Source organism: Sebastes umbrosus, chromosome 19 (genome assembly GCF_015220745.1).
Source record: "Sebastes umbrosus isolate fSebUmb1 chromosome 19, fSebUmb1.pri, whole genome shotgun sequence".
In the NCBI taxonomy this organism is placed as follows: domain Eukaryota; kingdom Metazoa; phylum Chordata; class Actinopteri; order Perciformes; family Sebastidae; genus Sebastes; species Sebastes umbrosus.
Window position 1 is genome coordinate 14,404,330 of NC_051287.1, and position 24,817 is coordinate 14,429,146.

At 38.9% G+C, this 24,817-nt stretch overlaps 1 protein-coding gene across 2 annotated transcripts in view; it reads left to right on the top strand.

Annotated features, from left to right (window-relative positions):
* ccbe1 (collagen and calcium binding EGF domains 1) overlaps nucleotides 1-14,085 on the top strand; it is a 38,970-nt gene extending 24,885 nt beyond the window's left edge. Inside the window, exons 4-11 of one of the 2 annotated variants that reach the window (XM_037753772.1) lie at nucleotides 157-291; nucleotides 1,540-1,677; nucleotides 3,380-3,489; nucleotides 4,868-4,976; nucleotides 5,698-5,837; nucleotides 8,874-8,914; nucleotides 13,109-13,144; nucleotides 13,566-13,736. In XM_037753772.1, coding sequence (XP_037609700.1) covers nucleotides 157-291; nucleotides 1,540-1,677; nucleotides 3,380-3,489; nucleotides 4,868-4,976; nucleotides 5,698-5,837; nucleotides 8,874-8,914; nucleotides 13,109-13,144; nucleotides 13,566-13,602 — 746 coding nt within the window. In that variant the 3' untranslated portion in view covers nucleotides 13,603-13,736. Of the gene's footprint in view, nucleotides 1-156; nucleotides 292-1,539; nucleotides 1,678-3,379; nucleotides 3,490-4,867; nucleotides 4,977-5,697; nucleotides 5,838-8,873; nucleotides 8,915-13,108; nucleotides 13,145-13,565 lie in introns of both variants that reach the window. The other variant, XM_037753771.1, reaches the window with a different exon arrangement.
* The last annotated feature ends 10,732 nt before the right edge of the window (nucleotides 14,086-24,817 follow it).

Sequence of the window (24,817 nt, forward strand, 5' to 3'; positions counted from 1 at the left end):
TGTACTTCACTTAACTTTCTTGTTTTAACCTCACTAAATGTTTAATAACCCGTGACAGAATTGATAAAAAGCTTAGATAAACTGAGAGATAGTGTAGATGGATATGAGATTCCCTCTTGTGTTCACACTGATGAAATGGCTCATTTATTTCTGCAGACTATGATGTGTGTGCCGGCGCCCCCTGCGAGCAACAGTGTACTGACCATTTTGGTCGCGTGGTGTGCACCTGTTACCCCGGCTACCGCTACGACCGTGAGCGCCACAGAAACCGAGAGAAGCCCTACTGTCTGGGTGAGACCTCGTACAGCACCTCATGAATATAAGTCCTCTTTACAAACGAGGATGTGCTTTGCATTCTCATATTTATGTTAACGGGTGAATATGTTAGAAGGCATCAATCTGACTTGTACCAGAGTGAAGAGACCTGCACACTTCTATTTAGTCAAACTGTGGGACACAATCTCTATATTTGATTGTTCTGATGATTCTGAAACTGAGCTTGGCAAAAAGCCTTTAAAAGTTTTGCTCTACTGAGGTGAACTAAACTGCAGCAGAATGACAGATTGCATTGCATGTTTTTGTGTTGCTGGTTTTAAAATATTAATCGAGTGCTCCATTGACTATACTAGTACACTGCAATGGGTAAATGTGGGTGATTGTAGATATTTTTGGTTTAATTTGTCTTTTAATCCACGCTCATATACAGTTCATTATTAGTATATTAGTTAGTAATTTGTCATCTATAATTTTAAGGACATGTTTTCATGTCAGTTTTTACTCTTTGACAGTTAACAACCCCCATTAGATCACCTTGTATACATAAAGGCTAAATGGATGAATTGTTTTTGATGAATTATTAATTATGATTTGTCATATACATCACATTGTCAATTACAGTCATATATGTACAAAAATAGGCCTCATGCAGCAACATTCTCTTAGATTTCTCTGATATTTGATCATAAATTGGAGGCGTGTTGCTCCTTTAGCTCACAAATTTAGTAATCCAATCATTATAATTACTCTAAAACATATAATAATCTAAATTGATTTTATGATATTCATGCATTTAAAAAAAAAAAAAATGTTTTTTCCTCAAATTTAAAACATGTGTTTCCTTCTGTTGAACAAACAATTTGTGGACTGTAAAAGCAAGATGTTTTTTTCTTATCTTGGTAAGATTGCTCTCGACCACCAGTCTAATTTTCTCTTACCAAAGACAAGAGCAAAAATAAGAAAACATTGATGAATCCAAGAAATCAATGAGTATTCATAAAATGCAAACCAATTGTGGATACGAACAAAAATAAGAGGAAAATAGTTTGTATATCGCTTCCTGCATGAGACCTATTGACTGTATCAAATCCTTTTGGCGAATACTGCAGTTGATCTTGGGAACATGGTAGTAATAGTGTAAGATTGTATAAAATGTAGCTTTTCTATATTTTGAATATGTTATGTGCGTGTTAATTGACACTGTCTTTCTTTTAATTTGCTTGTTGTCTCTCTTCTGCATCTGTCTGTCACTACCACATATAGACATCAACGAATGTGCAGACAAAAACATGACTACATGCTCTCAGATCTGCATCAATTCTGTGGGGGGCTACAGGTGTGAGTGTGAGAAAGGCTATTTCCTGGAAGAAGATGGGAAAACATGCACCAAGGGGGAGAGAGGTGAGAATAGTATTTTTTACTCAAGGGCACATCTGACTGTGATGTGGAGCTGACCACACATTGTTATGTGGTGGGAGAAAGGCAGATGGGGGTTGCTGGGGGTATTGCAAACATAGACACCTGGTAGTCATTACACATCCCAGCTCATTGTGCATGTCGGAACATTTCTGTCTCCCAAACACACCGCTGCCCCCGTGACTCCTGGTCTTTTCTGATTTGCTGGATGCATTTGAGGTTAACATCACAAAAGGTCTGGGGAAATAATAAAGTATTTCTTTGCCCCAGATTCAGTTGGCAATGAAGCGGTGAGGGGCTGCAGATTTGCTACTTCCTCCCATGAGTTTATCTTCCATTACCAACTATAACATTTCAGGAGAAGCTGGAGAGTGAGAAACGATGGTTCATATAGTCATGCTCCTGCTTTATGTCCTGCTGCTTTGTAACGTAGTGGGGAAAACAGTGTCCAGACACTTTCACTCTTCCATAAAATATATGCATTCGTAGAGTAGGGCCAATTCTACTACAGGCCAGAGACACAACTAGGAGACCTAACGAACTCTGTGCTTTCCATGCTGTTTTTTCTCTTTACAGGATTGCGTAAGTTTATTGCTTTAATTTTAATGGTTTAATGTTGTTTCTGAATAAAGAGTGGTTAATTGTAGAAAGAACTGCCCTTAGTACCCCATCTTTTTGTCCAATATGTAATTATATTGCATTATTTTACCTCCAGCATAGACGCTGCAGCACCCGATTCACCCGTTATCAGGGAATTAAATAGCCGTTATTGGTCGCTGTAAGCACCATAGATGTGGGACAGTAGGGGTTTACTACACTTCATAGGTTGTAAAACTGAAAGCGAAACTTGAAAGCAACACAGTCTAACACGTAAAACTGAATGAAACGTTACATTTTGAACACAAACAAAAAGGCTTTTTTTAGGTTTAGGCAACAAAACACTTTAAGTTTAGGGTAAAACATTGTGTTTTGGCTTTAAATAACTATGTTTCAAAAGTGATATGGAGTTTCACGCTGTCTCTACTACAGTCGTAATTACTACAGCCGCTAGAGATGGCTGATGTGTTCTTTTATACCTTCTTCTGGTGATCTACCATGTGACTAGATTATAAAAACCTAATATTGAGTGTAGAAGGCCCCTATTGACCGACATCTATGATGCCTTAAGCGACCAAGAACGCCTATTCAATTGCCTGTCAACAGTCTAATAGGCTGAGTAGTCAGACAGTAGTTCAGCACTAGTCTGCCCCGAGGCTCTGACACATTTACTAGACCATCTTCCTGTCTAAGTTAAGGATTTTAAGTGACCTGCAACGCTTGAGTCTCACAAATGACAGTGTTAAAGAGTTATCCTGCTCTGTATAAGCCCCTTATTAGCTCACACAGTTTGCAACAACCCATCAAACTGTCACCAGACTATCACTGTGTGACTCAGGAATATCAACGCTTACAGTTTCAGTGTATTTTTATGATATGATATGATATGATTTTATGATAGGATTGCTTTTATACAGTTTTTAAGTGAACATTTTTAAAACACAGTCACTCAAATCATACTAAATTGTTCCACATATTTACTAAACAAGGCGTTATATTATAGTTTTCCTTTTTCTGACTATTTTTTTGAAAGAAACTTTTTTCTGGTAACTTCTGTAACAGAAAATGTTTTTTTTTTCCGAATTCCCAGCAGTGCATCTGTTTGAGAAGTCTGACAACGTGATGAATGCTGGGACTTGTTCAGCCACGTGTGACGATTTCCACCAGATCAGGATGTCTGTCCTGCAACTTAAACAGAAGGTAAGCGTCAGAAAATGATAACGAAAAACGCATATCAAATTGAATCGATGCAATCACCTGTAATGCTGTACTATTTTTATCTTAAATCATAATCCTGCATCCTGCAGCTTTTTCTAGTATTCTATGGTTGATTGCAAAAAAAGGCCCCAGTGAGCATTAAACACACTTTCTTGATTCAGCTGAATGTAAATATCTGCAGAACTGCTCCGTTTCTTTATCACCACCTAAAGATCTCACTTTATCTCCAAGGAATCCCCACCTGACAGTATTTCAGAAACAACAGCAGGCTGATTTTTACAACTTCCTTCAGATTTATTGTAGCACTTTATTTCCTAATAAAGAAATGTCTGAAAAAACTTCCTTTAATGTAGCTGGTAGATTCGTCCCATAAGTGGGAATTGGTTGGCAATTGGGTATAAATTTCCCTGTGTGTAATCGGAGACGTCTGAACCAATCTGAGCACGAGTCTGTCTGTCAACGGTGGCACTCGACACCCTCTGCTCTAACACATTATATATTGCTTCCAGCTGTGTGGTTTAGCTGCTCATGCAGCTTTACAGTATATGACCCTTTTTTTTTAATGTTATTATATTAAGAAAACTAAATGAAAACACTGTATATTATTACAGTATATGAGAAACTATTATGTAATATACTCATATCATGGGAAGGTTAGTGTATGGATGTAGGATCACACTGTGGTTCAAACACCTGTGCCCAAGGTCAGAGGCTACAGTCTTGAATAATGCTCACTGATCAGCAGGTGAACCACGACCTCGCTCAGAGTGTGTGTGTGTGTGTGTGTGTGTTAGTGTATTTGGACATATGCTTGTATGTCTGTGCGCATGAATTCTGATTTGTAGGCCCTTGCCGCATAGCGAGGTCTCTCACGTGTGTCTCTCTGGGGGTTGCCAGATCCACATGATGTTATACAGAGATCAAAGATATATGCCACTTAGCATATAGAGCAGGAACTCTCCTGGTCTTGCTGAATAATGCAGAGGGGTTACCTCTTACCTGGTCCTCCATCTGTCTGGGTTACAGCTTGTAGCAGATGGATGATCAGCTTTCATCTTTAGCAGGGTATATACTTTTTAACATAATCTTACTTGAAGTTGGCCCTTCAGTTTGTAATTGTCCTGTCCTGTTCGACACTGCAGAACGTTATGAATCATTGTATGTAGGACCAAATGATTGCTACGCATTTGGATGTTTGACATCACTTCCAAATTAAGGAAAAAGACTTTCAAACCCCTGAGACGTTTATGTATTTTTGCTGGCTATGCTCTTTATTTGATATATCACTCATTCAGTTATTTATAGTTGACTTGTTATTGACCCGTTCATTGGGTCTTTATTTTATGCATCCTTATTCAAGATGGCCTTGCTGTCAAACAGTGCTGACGTCCCTGAGCAGATGACCAGCGAGAAACTCCTGACGTCGCCCATATTTTTACCAGGGCCTCCAGGTCTCCCAGGTCCTCCAGGTAAACACACGGAGCTAAAGATAATAAAACAATGTCAGACTCTGCATAAAGAAACTGGCCTGCATCCAGCAGGGTAGTCTGAATCAAGGCTAAGAGTCAGCCATGCTCGCTGCTCTGTTAGGCCGTACTTGTGCTTTAAACTAAATGCAAACATCAGCAGTGACAACGGTTATCTTATTTTAACGTGTGAGCATGCTAATATTTGCTTATTAGCACTAAACTAAAACTGAGGCTGAATGTGATTACTTTGTATTGCAGGTATTTGGTTATAAACTAAAGCATTGGACAAACGCTTGGTGAAATGTTATTACAATTCATCATGAGAGGAACATGAATATCTGTATCAAATTTCATGATAATATATCCATTAATTGGTGATACATTTAACTCCAACCACGAATGTCAACCTCACGGTGGTGCTAGAGGAAAAGTCAGGAGATCACCAAAGTCATTAGGATTCATAATCTGGGAACTATGAATGTCTGTACCAAAGTTTGTGCCAATGTATCAAGCAGATGTTGAGATGTTTCACCAAATAAATTAAAACTTTGACCGGGTGGTGGCACTAGAGGAATAGTAAGGGGACCAACTGACCAACATTGCCATCTCTTGAGCCACCAGCATGGCTAAAAAAGCATTTAATCTATTTTGCAAAATCAACATCTACTCTTAAGTCTGACAGTTGTCTTTATTCCACTAATATCGGTCTGGATTGTTTTAGGAGATCCAGGACTAGAGGGCCCGCCTGGACTTACAGGGCTGTTGGGGTACCCCGGGCCTCCTGGTCCCAGGGGCTTGATGGGACCCATCGGACCCACACCAGACCTGTCACACATCAAACGAGGCCCCAGAGGACCCGTGGTCAGTTAATGTATACCTTTTAATCCAGGTTATTATAAATATTTATTAGAGCTGCAACGGTTAGTCAATTAACTGATTAGTTGTCAACTATTAAATTAATCGGCGACTATTTTGATAATCTATGAAACGGTTTGAGTAATTAGAAAAAAATAAAAAGTCTAAATTCTCTGTTTCCAGCTTCTTAAATGAGAATATTTTCTGGTTTCTTTACTCCTCTAAGACAGTAAACTGAATATCTTTGAGTTGTGGAAAAAACATGACATTTGAGGACGTCATCTTGGGCTTTTGGGAAACACTGATCGACAGGGTCTGAAATGAACTTTTTTCACTTCCTGCCACTTTGGCAGGCAAGCCATTCTGCCACTCAGAAATTTGATCTGCCACTTTTGAGATCTCTCTGCTAAATGAAGGAATAACATTTTAGATCTGATGTCATTCAATGTTAAATATATTTTACATAAAAAAACATTATATATATGGTAAATTCCAGTGTTCGAACTACATCGTAGCTTCTGGGGGAGTCCTGTTTTTCAGGGGTGGGAGGGTACTGTACACAGTACTGAACTGTATTTTGTTATTGTCATCAACGGTGGTTATTTGCATAAAAACCCAATTCAAATGATTATGATTATTTAAATATTTGCTTTGATTAAAAAAAAATTGGCATCAGTAGTTTTAATCATGTATTCTAAGCTGCTTAAAGCTAGTGTTGTGAAGTTAAACAGGTCATAATTCCCTCTCTAATATCTATTATATATTGCTTGCTCTTTCAGACAACTGGATTTATTCAAGTTTCTCGCCAAAAACTGCATTTTACAAGATTACATTTGTACACATCATGATAACTTTGTAATTTACCTTTACCAAATAGTCATTTTACTGAGCAGAGCTTGAACGCCTCATAATAATAACTCAATGGCACCTCCATTAACGTTAGTAGCTCCATTATTTACCCAAGCAGGACTGTACTGCCCACCGACTGCTAACAGGTAACGTTACTAACTCTCATCCTGTTGATTTCAGCACGGATTTGTTGTTCAGTGTAGCATTATCAGGGAAAAAATAGGGTACGTCCCCTCAGGTTTAATAGTAGTAGCACAATGCTTTTTAAGCGATTTTTTTCCCCTCTCTGCCGTGGCTACGGTCACAAACAAACTAAAACATGATACAGCGTGCGTATGCCGGTGCATCCTTGTGCATGCGTAGCTGTCGGAAAGCATTAATAAGAGGAATCGATAGTCACATAGGGATGAGATGACAAGGAATCGGACAACTAGGAACCTGTTCTCTATTCCCATCACTAGTGTTTTCCCTGTCTGCCAAAGTGGTGGATGGCTTGACGATTTACCCACATTTGTCAGGTGGCGGGTGCTAATTTCAGACCCTGCTGATCGACATTTTTTTTTTCTGACATTTTGTAGACCAACCAACTAATCGATTAAGCAAGAAAATAATTAATAATAAATCAACAATGAAAATACTCGTTAGTCGTAGCCCTAATAATTATTGTAATAATTTATCAAATCTGCCTCACAATGGTTCATCCCAGATAAAATAGATATCTACTCTACATTTTAAATACATTTTAATTTGTCACATTCCTCAGATTTAACAGGATAGGCTTCTCAATCAGTATGAATATGTGTGTGTTCTGAGTGTGACCTCCACTGCTCTGAATAATTCTTTGATACCAGTGTCTTGCTTCCACCTTTAGGTTCAGTTGGTTCAGTTCCACACTTCACAGCAGAATTACTAAATTAATCTGGATGACAGCACTGAATGCAGTAAAACCTTGAAAAGCTCCTTTTACTTTCATCTGTATTGCAGATTAAATTTTTTTTCACTAAAATGAATCAGGTAATTTAGTAGTCCTGCATCGTGAGACCGGCCCCAGGAGAGCTATGATTGATTTGTCTTTATAAAGGGAGCATGAGGAGCGACCAAATATCTCTTCCGTTTCAACTGACGCGTGTCAGAAAGACGAAAAAAAAAACATCCCATCACTCACCCTCTCTTAAAGAAACCCACACTTCTGCAAGGTGAAAAAGGATGACACACTGTAATGGTAATAATAACAAAGAAAGCTGAATCCATTTACAGCTTTAGTTGTTTTCTTTGGCTCGCTGTGGTTTTGTGCAGCGCTCGGTCTTGCCTGCAAGTGTGAACCCTCCGTGTTAAAGTACGGGATCTGAATCAAGAATGTGCAGGATGTGGCCATAGAGACGTATTTCTATTTTTTAAAGCTTGACTGTTTACACAAACGCCTTATTGATAAATCAGACCATCAACACTTGTAATTAGTCATATCACCAGCTGCAAACCAAGAAGTGACACACTGTTTTTACAGTCGAAAGTGATCTATCGCTTTGTGTGTTAGCGTGACATTTGGTTGTGTGTTTTAATTCACAATTATTTATATTCATGGCCTGTTAATACATTTAATCAGTGCACATGCTGGTGTGGTCTGACTTAAAGGGAGTTGTCCTTCTCTCCACACACAAACCTGATTAGATTCTGAGCACAGTTATGAGGTTTGGCCACCAGGTCACATGTGTTCGACTGCATGTCAGGGTTTCAGAGATGATGAATGGAGTAGAGAGTGTGTGACTCACAGGCGTGGTACTGATCTGAATATTGGCCCCACTCCCTATACAATGTCTTCACACTTCTTTAATGATGATTATCAAAGGAAAGAGATCAAAGCTCTCTCTGCGATCGCGCTGAAGTCACTCAGAAATAGCCGACAGGCAGGCACGAATTTAATCTCGGATAATCATTGTTGGTGGAGCATGCTGAAGATGTCAGTTTTGAATTAAAAAAGATTTAGAATAAATTAGATTTCTGTGAAAATATTGAATTGAACATTAACACATTTTTGGGGTGCAAGGGAGGGCAACGCCATCAGAGAGATAGTCACATGCAAATTCACTCCACAGTATCCAGTTGTATATCTTTGGAGTGTGAAAGGAAACTGACATAAATATGCAAACGTGATTAAAACAGATATGAAATGTTTTTTTTTTTTGTATTTAACAGGGGCCTCCAGGAGCGCCAGGAAAAGATGGCCTAAAGGTGAGGTCAGATGCTATTTCTTCACCTAATCTGTGTAACATAAATGTTCTATTGTAGATGGGAGCCTTTTTTTCAGTTGCACACTGTGGAACAGGGGTCCAGCATGTTGCCCCTCAGGCAGACGACTCATTCATGTTGGCAGCAGAGTTTGACTCTTGGCTCACTGAACACGGCCTCTCTCAAAAGAAAGATAAGAAATTATTTGAAAGATACATATGACTCATCTGCCAACACCATGTCAGTCGGAAGATATTTCTCAATAGCCAAAATGCCACTCAACTACTCCAGATTTATATAGAGGGGAAACCACAAGGCAGGCAAGGTAGGTGCCAAACCCTCACGAGTCATCAGCTCAATGCTTCAAAGGGCAGAGTTTGTCCCTGCGGATGATCGGATCACTGCAAGTTGCTACAAGTTGAAAGACGAAGACTGGTGGTGCCAAACAGCAATGGGCACTATCTTGATGCTCTTGTTGGGGATTATTAGAAAGGAGCATGATTCGGTGGAATTGCCTCTCAGTGGGAGTACAAGCAGACCATTGTTATTTGGTGTCTGAGTGGCCATGTATGGGTTAAAATAATTGTACCCGGTACACGAGCATCGTGGGTAGGGTGGCCATATTTTCAAAACCCAAACCGCGTTAGGGTTATTGTAGGGTGGTTGCATTAGAGGCAATGACAATCATGACTTATCACATTCACTACTTTCACCCCCTTTAATCACATTTGATCGGGCTATCCCTGTCATGACACACTGACAGTTTGGGAGTCCCGTAGAGAGTTTTCCTCAGAGGAAACTTAATGTTGTCTGAGACTACGGAAATTATTTTTCAACTTTAGTTTTGAACCCGAACCATCTCTATCATATCATGACACCGTGTGAGGAAGTTTTAAGCGGAGCAAAATGCTTGTTGATGCGCAGAAGGGACGTCTGGTCACCGTAATCTTGGGTCACAAGCATCTTGGATTTGAGATTTGAGACTCTCCTAGAGGATCACTGTTTGTTTAGAGCGATATAATCTCTCACCTGCATACAAGTTTCTCAGAGTCAGAATTGGCCCAGTTCACAAGAAGCTGAGTCCAACAGCAAGTCTGTTCAAGTGGCAACCCAGTAACTTCCTCCTGACCACCAGTCAGTGTGAAGACTCTGGATACCTCTGGGCTATTGCGGTTGTCTGGAATATCACATGGATTTTGTGAACAGTGCCTTGGGATCAGCTGACGAGAGGTAGTAACCGTCTTCCAAAAGGATAACTGGAATGTTTTTCTCTGCTTTTGCCTCACTGGGAAGCCGAAGGCAAAGTGTTACGAAACGAGACTCCAGCAGATGGTTAAGCCTCAGATTATAGAGGCACAATGCAGTTTCCATTGTAGTTACAGTGAGATTTTTTTTTTAATTTTTTGTGTTAAACCAGATTTGTCTGCATCTTCTCTCTCATTTTGGGATATTCCTAGAAAAGAAAATCAAAGAGCAGTTGAGGTCAGAAAAATAAAATGGCATCTTTGCTGTTTGCAGATGATTTTGTTTCAGCTTCAGACTTCTGCAATGTGCTTTAGCAGAGCAGTTAGTTAGCTGTTATTGTTAATAATGAAGATATATCATTCATTCATTCATTCATTTATGTATTTGACAGGGACAGTGTACAGCTTCTTAGCTGTACCAGAGTTAGCTATAAGCTAGTTTACATTTATTTATTTATTTTTGCACAATTTAAGATTACACAAACATCTCAAAAAAATATATATATTTATATATATTTATATATATATATATATATTTATTTAAAAAAAATGTAAAGATTATTTTTTGGGCTTTTGCCTTAATTTGACAGAGATAGAGATAGTTGAGAAAGGGGAGAGAGGGGATGACATGCAGCAAAGGGCCGTGGGTCAGATTCAAACCCCGGGCTGCTGCAGTATATTTGAGACTGTGGCAACAATGGTCGTACAAAGATGAGTTACAAGTACGAGGCCTATTGAAAATAAAAGTTCCTGTCAATCTTTGATTTGTCAGTAGATAGGTGGATGTGCAGTGAGAGTGGTAAGGTTTCCCTTTTCTCTGTGGCATGGTCGACTTTCAATGGGAAGTTGAAGCTCTGTGATCCAGCTGGATGTCAGAATGAACTTAGATTGGGAGCAGACAGTTGAGGAAGTTCTGGTAGCTAATATATAGTAGACTTTGAGACATTATCAGACCTAAAAGTGATTGTAATCAGACAGGAATCTGGTTTTGATGGTATAAAAAAACTAGAATCATAAAAATACCCTTTTTTTAGGGAGAGAGATTTGCAACCTGTGGCTAGTTATGGCTGACATATTACAGGATTATTGTGATCTTGATCAATAATGATTCAAGAATGACCAGTCATACATGTCGCACTGACTAAGAGAAGTACGGGGTATAAAAGCTGAGGAGATCGTGGTCTTCCCGCAACCCTGTTTGCTTAGCTTGTGAATCTCGTATGGAACAACTTAGGTGCATCTGCTTTATTGACGTAGTACCTTGGGATTCTTTCACTCGTGTTTGTGTGGATAGATTGGAGGTTGATGGTAATCTGTCTCTCTGAGTAACAAATCCAAACCATCTGCCAAAACACTCACAGCCCCAGTGTGACCCTGAGCCCAGCTAACAAGCACAGTGGTAAGGTCAATGTGTGTGTGTGTGTGTGTGTGTGTGTGTGTGTGTGTGTGTGCTACCGTATGGTCAACAGGCTGCTGTCGAGCTACATGTACAGTACATACAGTATGTTTAGTGTTATGTGATCACTTTCTCATACACAGGACACAGTTTCAGGAATAGCTCTACACTTTGGGAAATACACTTATTTGCTTTTTTGTCAAAAGGTAGATGAGAAGATCGATACAATACTCTCATGTGTGTGCGTTAACTACTGTATGAAGCTAAAGCAGGGACTCAATTAGCTTAACTTCACTAATTAACATCTTATATTGCGTTTGTTTAATCACTACACAAAATCGAAATGTTTAAATAAAGGAGAGACAACGTGTTAATTAGTAAGCCGTTTCCCCCTGCTCCCAGTCTTTATGTTAAGCTTACATAATCACCAGCTTCAGTGCCATACTACACACACAAGTGGTATCGATGTGTTCTCCTAACTCTGGGAAAGAATGTGAATAAGCCCATCTCCCAAAATACCAAACTATTCCTTTAACTTGCTGAGGCTATGATTCAAAATTAAGTCTGATTTTAATCTTCCACAATACATGTCTCTTTAAAATGAAATGCTTGCTTACTCAGGCATTTGTGGTTACTCTCTTTCTGATCTCAGATTTCTCTCCTTTCCTCTAGCTCAGGGGTCTCCAAAAAAAATTTCGTCTGAGAGCTAATTTGACGAAATGAAAGTGTCTGAGAGCTACTCATAGCACCAAGTTGTACATCGCCAATAGCAGACATCATTTCTGTGTTACTTTTATGGTCCTTTAATAACATTTCAGCCACCACAGATCATCTATTACAATCCCGCTACAGGCGAAGGGCTTTTTGTATTTTGTTAGGATGTGCGGCACTAAACGAAGCCTCTGCTGCTACGTTGGCCTTCCTCGTCGTCTTTTAAGCATTGTTTTCAGCTCCTTTACCTTCTCTGTTTCGTAGACCACTACCAGCCGGAAAATCCCATGAAACAATGCTGTGGACTTTGGGGAAGTGGCGCTCAACGTTACATCTTTTACCAACTGACACGCTCGCACCGCAAATGAGACGCACACATTTGTCATTAACATTCGTGAAAATAAAAATCTGAAGATCCCTCATGAAAATAGTATATTTTTTGCCTTTTATTGGCCTGGCTATTTTCTGCGATCATTGTCAAATCTGGTGTGCTCTTGCTAGTCTGATAAAATCGCCTAATGGTACAGCATCGCTGATGTAATCAAACTTGAGAGCGGTGTAACTCGCTTAATCTACAGCTGATTGGCAGTGAATCATTTTTGTGTCAGAAGGGGGCGGGATGTCTGTGAATTTGATTGGATAGGAATTTTAACAGGTTTACAAAGTGACTTTGTGTTATCAAATGTATGCACATATTCTTTAAACCTTTAGCGAGAAAGGAGCTACTTGTTGGAGACCCCTGCTCTAGCTCTTTAAAAAATGTTCCCTAACAAGCATTATATGAATTCCTCTCGTGCTTTCCCCCTCCCACTGTAATTCATGTAAGCTAAATATTTGTTTTGTTTCTCCAGGGGGATAGAGGAGCTCCTGGGCCAGTCGGACCACCAGTAAGATCTATTTCGATGCCACACTAGTGTAACTTGTTACCATTATCCAGAACAATACAGTTAAACAAAAGCATGACTGAAAAACAGACCACTGTGGACTCTGGACATTAAACGACACAGTTAGTGATACTGTCAAACTCAAAGTAAATAGTATCCAGTACAGAGCAAGTGTTATCCCCTTAGATAAACACTGATGGTGCTAGCGTTAACAAATCATGAGAAACCACTCAGTAGCAGACAGTCCCATTGATCAGCTGGATTTCTGTTGGGATCATCTCCTCTGTGGGGTTCTGTGTAAATATAGAGACCCAGAAGAAATGCAATATTTCCATTAAATGCAGAATAACTTCACAAATAATTAGAAAGATAATAAACTAAATGTTTGTTAAATAATTATATTTTGTTGTACTTGACCCCCCAGGGCCCTCCAGGCTCATTTGATTTCCTGCTTCTGCTGATGGCAGACATCCGTAACGACATCGCTGACCTGCAGAGCAAGGTGTACGGTCGAACGATGCACTCTCCAGGGGAGGACTTTCCTGCCGTCCCCGACAGCTGGCGGGACAACCAGGACAATCTGGATACAGGCTCAGGTGAGGACTTCAAGGACCCTCCACCTCGAACAGGCGGAGGGTCCAAGAGGAACAGGAGGAGGAAACCAGCGCCAGAGAGAACGGACTTCGACTGGAATAGTTAAAGAGGGTGGTTTTTAAATACTTAATGTCAGGTGTAAATATTGAAGTGGTTTTCTCTTTTTTTTATTTAAACAGAATGTACTGTATGCCTGTCGATCACAGATGTTTATTTTTGTATGATGTACGAGAGTTTGTGTGAATATTTTCTTACAAAATGAGTAGACTGTGCAAATGCATGTTTATTTTATTCTATATTTTCAGAAACATATTGTTCCTTCACAGCACATTAAACAAGTCTCTCATGAAGCAGTTTTTACCTCCTTACTTAATGACAGTTTTCAGTTTCACACAAACCATATAATAAAGGGAGCCAACCGATATCACTGGACATAATCATACATAAATTCACAAGAGGGATTAAAATAGCACAAAGGTTGGACTGAGACTCAAATGCTGTTAGTCCTCTCATCTAAGACACCTCACTGTAGTTTTCAGTTGCCTTTGCAGCAAAGTGATAACAATTAGAAGAAGTTTGAAAACGATACTTGCATTTCCCGCCTGAGATTTATTTTTGAATCAGAATCTGCTTTGTTAGGGCTGTTGGCCAAGTATGTGTGCACATACATACAAGGAATTTGGTTTTACGTTGCTCTCAATGTACTGTAAAAAAGCTGAACAAAGATAGGTAAACAGAACCATTATATCCATACATGAAAACAATAGATGCATATATACAGGACTGTCTCAGAGAATTAGAATATTGTGATAAAGTTCTTTATTTTCTGTAATGCAATTAAAAAAACAAAAATGTCATGCATTCTGGATTCATTACAAATCAACTGAAATATTGCAAGCCTTTTATTCTTTTAATATTGCTGATTATGGCTTACAGCTTAAGAAAACACAAATATCCTATCTCTAAATATTAGAATATTTCCTCAGACCAAGTAAAAAAAAAGATTGATAACAGTAAAACAAAATCAAACATTTGAAAATGTCCATTAATGCACTCAGTACTTGGTTGGGAATCCTTTTGCACGGATTACAGCATCAATGCGGCGTGGCATGGAGGCAATCAGCCTGTGGCATTGCTGAGGTGTTATGGATGCCCATGATGCTTCAATAGCGGCCTTTAGCTCATTTGCATTGTTGGGTCTGGTGTCTTTCAGCTTCCTCTTCACAATACCCCACAAATTCTCTATGGGGTTCAGGTCAGGGGAATTGGCAGGCCAATCGAGGACAGTAATGCCATGGGCAGTACACCAGTTACTGGTGGTTCTGGCACTGTGGGCAGGTGCCAGATCATGCTGGAAAATGAAATCCTCATCTCCATAGAGCTTTCCAGCATGATCTGGCACCTGCCCACAGTGCCAGAACCACCAGTAACTGGTGTACTGCCCATGGCATTACTGTCCTCGATTGGCCTGCCAATTCCCCTGACCTGAACCCCATAGAGAATTTGTGGGGTATTGTGAAGAGGAAGCTGAAAGACACCAGACCCAACAATGCAAATGAGCTAAAGGCCGCTATTGAAGCATCATGGGCATCCATAACACCTCAGCAATGCCACAGGCTGATTGCCTCCATGCCACGCCGCATTGATGCTGTAATCCGTGCAAAAGGATTCCCAACCAAGTACTGAGTGCATTAATGGACATTTTCAAATGTTTGATTTTGTTTTACTGTTATCAATCTTTTTTTTTACTTGGTCTGAGGAAATATTCTAATATTTAGAGATAGGATATTTGTGTTTTCTTAAGCTGTAAGCCATAATCAGCAATATTAAAAGAATAAAAGGCTTGCAATATTTCAGTTGATTTGTAATGAATCCAGAATGCATGACATTTTTGTTTTTTTAATTGCATTACAGAAAATAAAGAACTTTATCACAATATTCTAATTCTCTGAGACAGTCCTGTACATATATTCAGTTTATAAAGATGTTGGATGGCTGTGTAGATCATAGTTGACTCCACCAGGGGGAGACATACTCAAAGTAAAAAATTCTAGGTTGCTTTACATTATCAAGTTCTTTGCTCAGAAGTACTGAGAAAGAAATGGCAGACTAATTAATCTCTGAAACATTACAATATGATTGAGTCTGGTATAAAAAAGGCAAACTTTTCAGTGCTACTTCTATTACCTTCTCAGATTTGAGGCACATTCAAACTCAAATTAAAAATATCAATACAGTATATAGTGCAGTTTAAAGACTCCTTTACAAAAGAGTTAATTTTAAAGTCAGTTTTACACTTTTACTTAACTTTTACATAATCACTGTAAAGAAAAAGCATGAAAATAATGTTTTTCATGGCTCATTTTACCGCTCATCCTTCAGCTGAAAACATGCTTTTCCTTTTATACAAGAAAAAGTGCATCTTTGTTGTTTTGATTAAAACACTTACATGGTGTTTAAACTTAAAGTCCCCTTCTTTTGCATTTATAAACAGTACACAAACATTTAATAGATGTTTTTTTTAACTCCCTATAATGTAGTTATAAGCAGCTATAAGGACATTTAAGTGTTTATGAATGTACGGTATTTTTAACTTCTCCTATGATGACAATTTTTCTAATATTACACAACTGTGTTTTACTATGTGGTCATTATGTGTTTATACACCAGCTTATAAATGCCCAGAGGAGGTTCACCCTGGTCTCTCTCACTCATAACTTACATTTATCTCACTCTGTCCTTTATTTTGATGAGAAGTTGCAGATATAATCAAACACCAAAACAAGGTCATTTTTTTATTTTCATGAATAACAAGAACATGTAATAAAATTAAAAGCATGTTGCACACTTCATCAGTGCTGGTCCAAGGCTTTCATGTTACCTGCTTTCCAAGTATTTCATCAAAAGCATCAGAATAAAGTGGTTTATTACATCTGTCAGGTGAGTATATTAATTAAAAACATTTCAACGTCTGAATCTCATTTATTATTATCATTATTGATTCTTATTGTTTTATATAGGTGTTTTATAACTTCATTGTCTTCTGCATAATACATACTTTTACTACTGATAATACTTTCATTTGCATCCTCCACTGTCCAAGGTGTTGCTCCTGCGACCTCCAGGAATGTGGAAGCTGTCGAAGTTTACCAGGAAACTTGAGGTATGTTGTCATTTTTGTAAATTTTTGGGGCTCCACTCATGCTGTCAATAGTGTATTGGTTGTATCTGGATTGATATACGCAACCTGAATTTGTTTTTGAATTTACCCCCAGATGTGTCAATGAGCAAAAGACACCGATGAGGCCAGGTAGCTACAGTGTAACGAAGGGAAACGTGCCTCAGGAAATAGTTTAAATAGTTTATGGGATTTTTTTCACATCAATGTTTCCCCTTAAAATGCACTCTGATTGCACACAATTTAGTTTTAATACAATTCCTTTCTCTGTGTTTCATTCTTTAGTATGCAGGCAACTCATCTGAGTGTTACAACCAGGTTAAGATTATAAAATGGATTTTTTTTTACCTGATAAATTGGTCATTTTGCTATTAGTGAAAGTGTGTATTACCTACAGTCAGTGGTGGGATAGATTAAGTACAATTACTCAAGTACTGTACTAATAAAGTAAAGTTTTGAGGTACTTTACTTGAGTGTTTTCTTTAGATGCTGCTTAATACTTTTACTCCGCTACATTTATTTTACAGATAAAGGTAAAGATTTACATTTTTAATTGAAAAAACAAACAACATATGATGAGTTTAGAAAAAATTGTTAAAGATAAAACCAAGTTGCAACTAATGAATATTTTAGTTATCGACTAATCTATTTTTTTATTGAATTATTGTATATACAGTAGTGTAAATCATCTCAACCCTGAGCAGCTACAATATTAAAATACTGCTTACATATTAACATATAATAATGTAATATATATAATAAAGTAACCCTCTCAAAGGGGCCATTCTGCAATATGAGTACTATTACTTTTGATACTTTAGGTTTTTTTTAATGTTAATTCTTCTATACTTTTACTTTTTGAGTAAAATGCAGGTCTTTAGCTTGTAATGGAGTATTGTTATAGTTTGGTATTGCTACTTTTACTTTAATAAATGATCTGAGTACTTCTTCCACCACTAAACTGTGCCCCCAACAGTCATTCAGCACCCATCTAAATCCACTAGGTGGCAGTCATATACAGTATGTACTGTGTGATTAAACCCCTCTGAATGATGCACAGCACACAGCGATGAGTGAACTCATTAAACTGTGCAGTGTAGTTCACAGAGAAGCACATAATAATAATGATAACCAAAACACAATTATGAATAAAGCTTTGTGGAGATGTTCACTCAGCGTGGGTAATCTGTGTTTTCTTGTTTATTTTCGTAACTGAATGACTGAAATTAGATGTTATGCAACAATATTGAACATCTTTTCCTCTCAAAAATTGTTTGACAACATGGTGGGCAGCCACCAGTGATGACATTAACAGAAAAAAAGACCAATTTAATACACTTAGTCTGAGTAATTATTGTCACTATTTGTTGTATAGCCTGTTGCATTTAGTTCCTGGAAGCAAATCATTACATCATAACATCTGTGCTGTTTGTTGTCAACTAAAACTAACAAGTGCGTCATCATATAATTATCACAATTCCAATCATCATTTCATCAACAACGCAAACAAAAACACATTTGTCAATTATTTTCACGCGCATGTTTCCTTCAAAACAGTCAGATGTCACCTTCATTGAACACTACATCATTGTTTACATGTTGCGTAGTTGTTTCACAATGAGTCCGTTTTCAGAGGACAGTACATGTCATGATTCACATTTGATTAAAGAGAGGCCGAAATTAATGTCCTGTGCACATCCTTTTAACAAGCTTGGGGTCGTCTCGCCTCGTCTCGTCTCGTTTCGTCCGTGGAAAAAAAAAACTTGGCAATATATTTCTCCCAAATCCCTTCTGGAAGTAATTAATCACCATCATACAAGGGCAAGCCTTAAAAGATTTCCAATATTTGCTGAAGTGCCCCCTTGTTCCTAATTATATCTCCCTGCTTGTCCCCCTCATTATTTAGAACTACCCACAAAAAGATGCAACAGTGAATGGGAACACCCCCAGCCCTCTTCCCCAAAGAAAATGTTTAATAGCAAATGAATGAGTGAGTTACTGTGCTGCCATAAAGGCCTTAATGAGGTAATTTTATTAGTAGCGGCTGCCCAGAACTGTTGGAAACCGATGGAGGAAACAAACAGAGAGAGGCAGCATAGAGAAAATTAGTGTTACCCGATTCATTAATTAATGCATTAGTGTGGGCAGCAAATTAACTGCCCCAAAAAATCCCCCATTCAGTGAAGATTATGATGAAAAAAATACATTGTTGCCCTCCGACGTAATTACAAGGCAGTGCAAATTCAATTCTAATGAGGCGAAAGGCACCCCCTTAACATACATCCCCTATTTCCCACTCTAAAGGGGCCTGCTCTTGCTGGGGCCTAAGTTTAAGGAAGTATTGAGAGTGAAGGAGACAATAATGAGAGATCGGCCTGGCCTTAAGTGCTTTATACGCTGCAAGCAGGTAGAGAGGATTGAATGGCTCTCTTTCTGGGACTCCTGGGGGGCCTGTCTTCCCAGCACAACAACACTTGGCCCTGAGAAAAGGGTCCGCTGAGGAGCCCGCACAGTGAATGGACCTGTGCTGCAGCGGGTCAAACTGAATGGCCACAAGTTTTTCAATGATTACAAACTATGTTGTGCCGGCCCGGGCTACACACATTCACGCAGACACACACACACAGTAACACACGTAGACGACCCTCACCCTTCCACCTCTCCCTCTCATTGAGTTATCTTTACTCAGGCTTTGTCTCCTCTAATTGGAGCTGATGAGGGACTAATTGGTAGCTTTTTTACAACACCCAGTACTTAAGCAATGGCAAGCCGAGGGAGGCAGCATGAGCAGAGTTAATGAGAGGCTTTGCACAAATAAAAGCTTTAAAATGGGCCTGTTTCACAGAATGGGGAGAAAAGGAAAGTTGAGAATATCTTTTGTGTCCTCCACATCTTTCACTTATGTGCAGGTATCTGAAAAGAAGAGGGAGTGGCGGAGGGCACACAGTGGTTTGCCGAAACGTTGAGCACTTGTGCGCATAAAGGGATCTGTTCTGCATTGTTTGGGGGCCCATCGTTTAGTGTGTCTGTTAATAATGAGAAAGGGCTGCTCTTCAAATGAATGTGGCAAAGTCCTTAGTGGACAATAAGTGCCCTCTCTTGGCCGGACCACACTGGACCGTGTTGAAGCAATCTGAAATAAAGGTTTAGTCCTTCTGCATTGTCGAGGGTGAGTATGTGGCCTATGTGCGCAGAATTGAGCCAACAAATAATACAGCAGCAAAGAAAGTATTTGGAGTAATCATTAAATCTTAAACTACAATAACTAGAATAAATGGGGCTTGTGTCTCCCGTTGGATGCACTGCCATTTATATGTGGCATTGCAGAAAATACTGAAGGAAAATCTCACCAGATGGTAATTTAAACATAAAAAAACACGCTCTCCTCGTCCTCCTCTAGTGCCAGTTAGAGATTTGCATCATGGTGGTAAACTTAAGAGCACAGCGGGCTCAACCACAGGACGTTTCCTCAGCATGCTGTCGTCTCAGCAGACATTTTTGTTCATGTGATAATGGCTTGCTTTGTGCTTTTCAGGTATGAATAAACACCATGAGGCAACAAGCTTCATTTAACTAAGCCGCGGTGTCACACCAGGAGGTGACAAGCCACTCTCCCTTTCCCCCTAATGTGACGTGATGGGTAAGACAAACATCTTTAGATCCTCCAGGAACGAGTAGCCCCATGTGCAACACAACTTTGTTTTATCTGATTAGGATATCTAAAAATGTTGACTTATACACACAGTAAGTGGAGGTGAGGCAGAAAATGTTAAGATATGAGCTTTATTGTGGTCAAAAATTAAAGAATGAACAGGTGAAAAGTGTGGGTAAAGATTGATCAAATGCAGATCGAAAATATATTCCAAATAGAGTATTATTTAAATATCAATAGTTCAGGCTCTCGTAACCCCCTAACCCAAGATACGTTAACTACAGCATCCTATAATTCACTGGCCAAATATTTGTGCTGACTCATGTGATAGGCTATTCACAGTCTCAGTGACCCATTAACATCCTACAGGTTCCCATTGTCCACCGCTAAATGGATCCATTAGCATTGCTATTGTAATTTAAATCCTACATTTCCTTACAAAGAGTGTGGTTTAACTCTCTAATGAGGACTTCCTCAGACAAAGCACACAGGCCTCTATTTTCTCTGCTCTCTAATTCCACTGTAAACCTGTTACTTTTCACGAGTTTTAAATGTTACATTAGAGTTAGCATCTAATTTAGAATTGAATGTACTCCACTTTGAATTTTTAGTGTTCTCCTAAACATGCTGTCATTCTTGGTGGATGTACTTACTCATGCACCATCCCAATTTACCCATAGAGATCATTAAGGGTAATCTTTTTTGTATAGATATACAGGGAATGAAATTAGCACCTGGAAGATTTTTCCTTATATTAAGAAATATTATTTTTAAAAAGCAATTCCTAAATTTTAAAATAGTCAAGGATTAAGGTTACATGATCCATATTGCTGCTGTCTGTTACCACTGACTCAGTGTTTACTAGGGGTGTAAGAAAATATTGAGTATGTAGTTATGTTTTATGATACTGTATTGATTCTCAGAACCCCTGTATTGATTTCTAATTAATAGTTTATATGTAAAGATGAACTCGCAAAAATATGCGCCCTCTGTGATAAATGTAAATGCAGATCCCATTGTTGTGATTGCATAAAAAAGTAAACCTTTTTTTTTAAATCAAATTCATGAATATGGCGGTGTGTTCTTTATACTATGACAGTTTTCCTAAAATTCAATTTTAAAAAATTGCAATATATCGCCTTGCTTACAGTACCGCAATATATTGCGATATATTGAATCGTAACCCCTGTACCGTGATACTTATCGTATTGCCAGATTCTTGCCAATACGCAGCCCTAGTGTTACAATTCTAAAGCGTTCTACATAGATTTCAGAAGTGTGGCTAGTAGAAATGTTCAATGACCTGCCACAGTGGCACGTGAGGAAAAAAAAAAAAAATTTTAGACCCTGGTTGTATAACCAAAGCGCCTCTGATATACAGTCACTGTGTGCATGACTATACTATTCAAAACACTATATGGAACCAGTTTGACAAGAAGCAGTGATTACACATTCCTGTCATGCAATGAATTTTAAGATTGAGCTTCTCTAACTTAACTTTGACATTAACCCCTTCAACAAAGAGAGAGGAAACTATTTTTGCCAGTTAGTCACTCTTTATAGGGCGACAAATTTGTAAGATGTAAGTTCAGTATCACACAGATGTGAGAAAACTCCAACTATCTTTTGCTCCTCCATCCTGTGAGTTTTGTCTACTATTTTGATTATATGCATTTTATTACCAATTATTTAAAAAATACAAGACAGATCATAGTTTTTAGGTGTAATATGATAGACACTATTTGTGTAAAAATAACTCTGTTTGGAAACCACATCCGTTGTCTACTTGTGATATAAGTGGTTTTGTAAAGGTGAAGAAATTATCAATGGTTAACAAGCAAAAAGTGAAAGACCATTCCTGATCATATGTGCACAACTATAAATTAAATGTATCCTTTGCCTGTCATTACATTACTGCAGCGTTAAACCCGTGCACATCCATCCTTGCCATTGGCTGATCAATAGTCAAAATCTCTAGATTAGTATCACCACAATGGCCTGTTTTGTTCTGGGCTTCGTTCCTGAACCCGTAATCACAGGCCCTCACAGAAACTGATGCTGCACCTCCAAAAGCAATAGGAAGAAGCTGGCTGAGAGGAAATAGAAAGCGACTGACACATAATTGTGTCATCTCCCGTCTCCCACTAAGGCTTTCAGACAGCAGTGAAAGCTCCAGCACTGCGAGGTCACTTAACCTTTCTCTGACCTCATGCAGGCTGACGAGCCGGTGCAAAACAACACAATAATACAACAGGGCAGCAGCTGAAAGGACTAAAACCTCTATGTGGATTTTGACATACCAGATATGTTTGTTGCTTGTTACAGTGTGGGTCTTTGATTGTTAATTCAGCTAATTTGTGGATCATATAATACATTTTTAATACACAAATACTGTGTACTATACAGCACTAGAGCTAAACATATTTCAATGTAAATGACGGCCTTTGAAAGTACATTTTTGGATACTTTAAGTAACTTTCATCATGCTCAATCACCACTGCAACATCATACATTTTTAGGCAAATGGGATGACATCTAGGCATACTACTACTACTGCTGCTGCCACAGGTTTTCTCTCTGCTTGTTTGTGGTAACATTATAACTGAGAACTTAATTCAGGAATATGCAACATGTGAGCACAATATAAGCTAAATTGATTATAGTTTTAAAACTAGATTTTGACATAGGGCCACAGGACTAGTTAACAATGGACAGTTCACATTAGTCAATGTACTTTAGTGGTGAAAATTCTCTTAACAAACTCTTAAGCATTTTTTACAGCAGACATTTTGACCTTTGATAGTAGGAAAAGCAACAATGGCTCCGTTCTTATCTTCTTTGGAGCGTTGGTGAGATAAAACAGCACCTTGGGCTTTAGGACATTTGGTCCGGTCTAATGCACTACTTTCAGGATATGGTGACCGTTTTATGAAAAAAAAATGTTTTTTAAAGGGACTGTTTGTAACTTCTTACATGTATAAATCAATCCGGGTCAGTGTCCCATGCGCGCTCGCGTGTGGCTACGCTGTTCAGACTCAGATTCCAACACAAACTACACCGAAACACCGAAACCGCAAAGTTATTTCTAGTGAAGCCCGTCAGCAGACGCGGGGGAGACCGTAGCTATGGTCTCCAGGGACGGAGTCTCTGCTGTATTCTGCTACTCTGCCTGCTTGCTTTCACTCACACACCGCGCTCGTTACTCGCTCAGCTCGCTCCACCTCTACACGTGTATGCGCGCACACTACACACTGCAGAAGAGTTAGTTTAGCTCTGAGAATATCTAGTGGACATTTGTGCAAAAATAAATGCTGCAGCTCCTCCAGACCAACAGAGGTTTTCCATGTCTTGTGAAGTGACGGGGCTCCACAGCGAGAAACGTTATCATCTCCGACCGGGTGCCGGTGTCTCCCTCTGACCGCAGTCGGGAGGCTGAAGCAGGAAAAGCCATCACTAGGATCAGCAGTGATTCATGGAGAGACCTTCGTCTGGTCAGCTAACATTACTGCCAAGCAGGTGAAATATAGAGTGATATTGTGGTTTTAGCTGACGTGTGTCGCCTCAGTGTGTTGAGCGATGCTCGTTCATGTCTATGTAGAGCGAGCACAAGCGCGAGCCCGACGCTGACTTTCGTTGACTTAACGGCCACAGGTGTCACTGTTAACAAGCATTTGTGATTCTTACAAACAGTCCCTTTAACATTAGTATTTTTGACAATGTACAAAAAACGGTTAAATTCAATTTGGGAAATTCTGATGGGGCCTTTGTCACTATTTTCTGACATTTTATATGCCAAACAATAAATCGAAAAAATAATTGGCATGTGGGGGGTTGAAGCTCAACGATCACCTTGGATTTACCCGTGTACATTTACTTGAGAAGGAAAAACTTCCACAGGACTCCGTTGTAAAAAGGATAAAACTAAAATCTTTATTATATAGTATCTTCTTACAGGAGTATTCAAAGCTAAGTTCTCCTAATTAGCAAACTGTACTACGGTAGGAAAACCGCGTGGCTCAGTCCTTAACTTGAGCCTCAACAAACCACTGTTTTTACCTCAATGAGCACAGGAAGCCTATTTCTGTTAAAGTGACGGTAACCTACTTACAGGTCTAACAGAAAGCTTGTATAGTGTTGCCTTTACAAAGTAACACATAAATAAATCAAATGATCATTAAATGACTTTCAGGTTCAGGTGGTTCAGGTGACTTTATTTGTACCCGCAGGTAGATTTGTTTTGCAGCAAAAATAG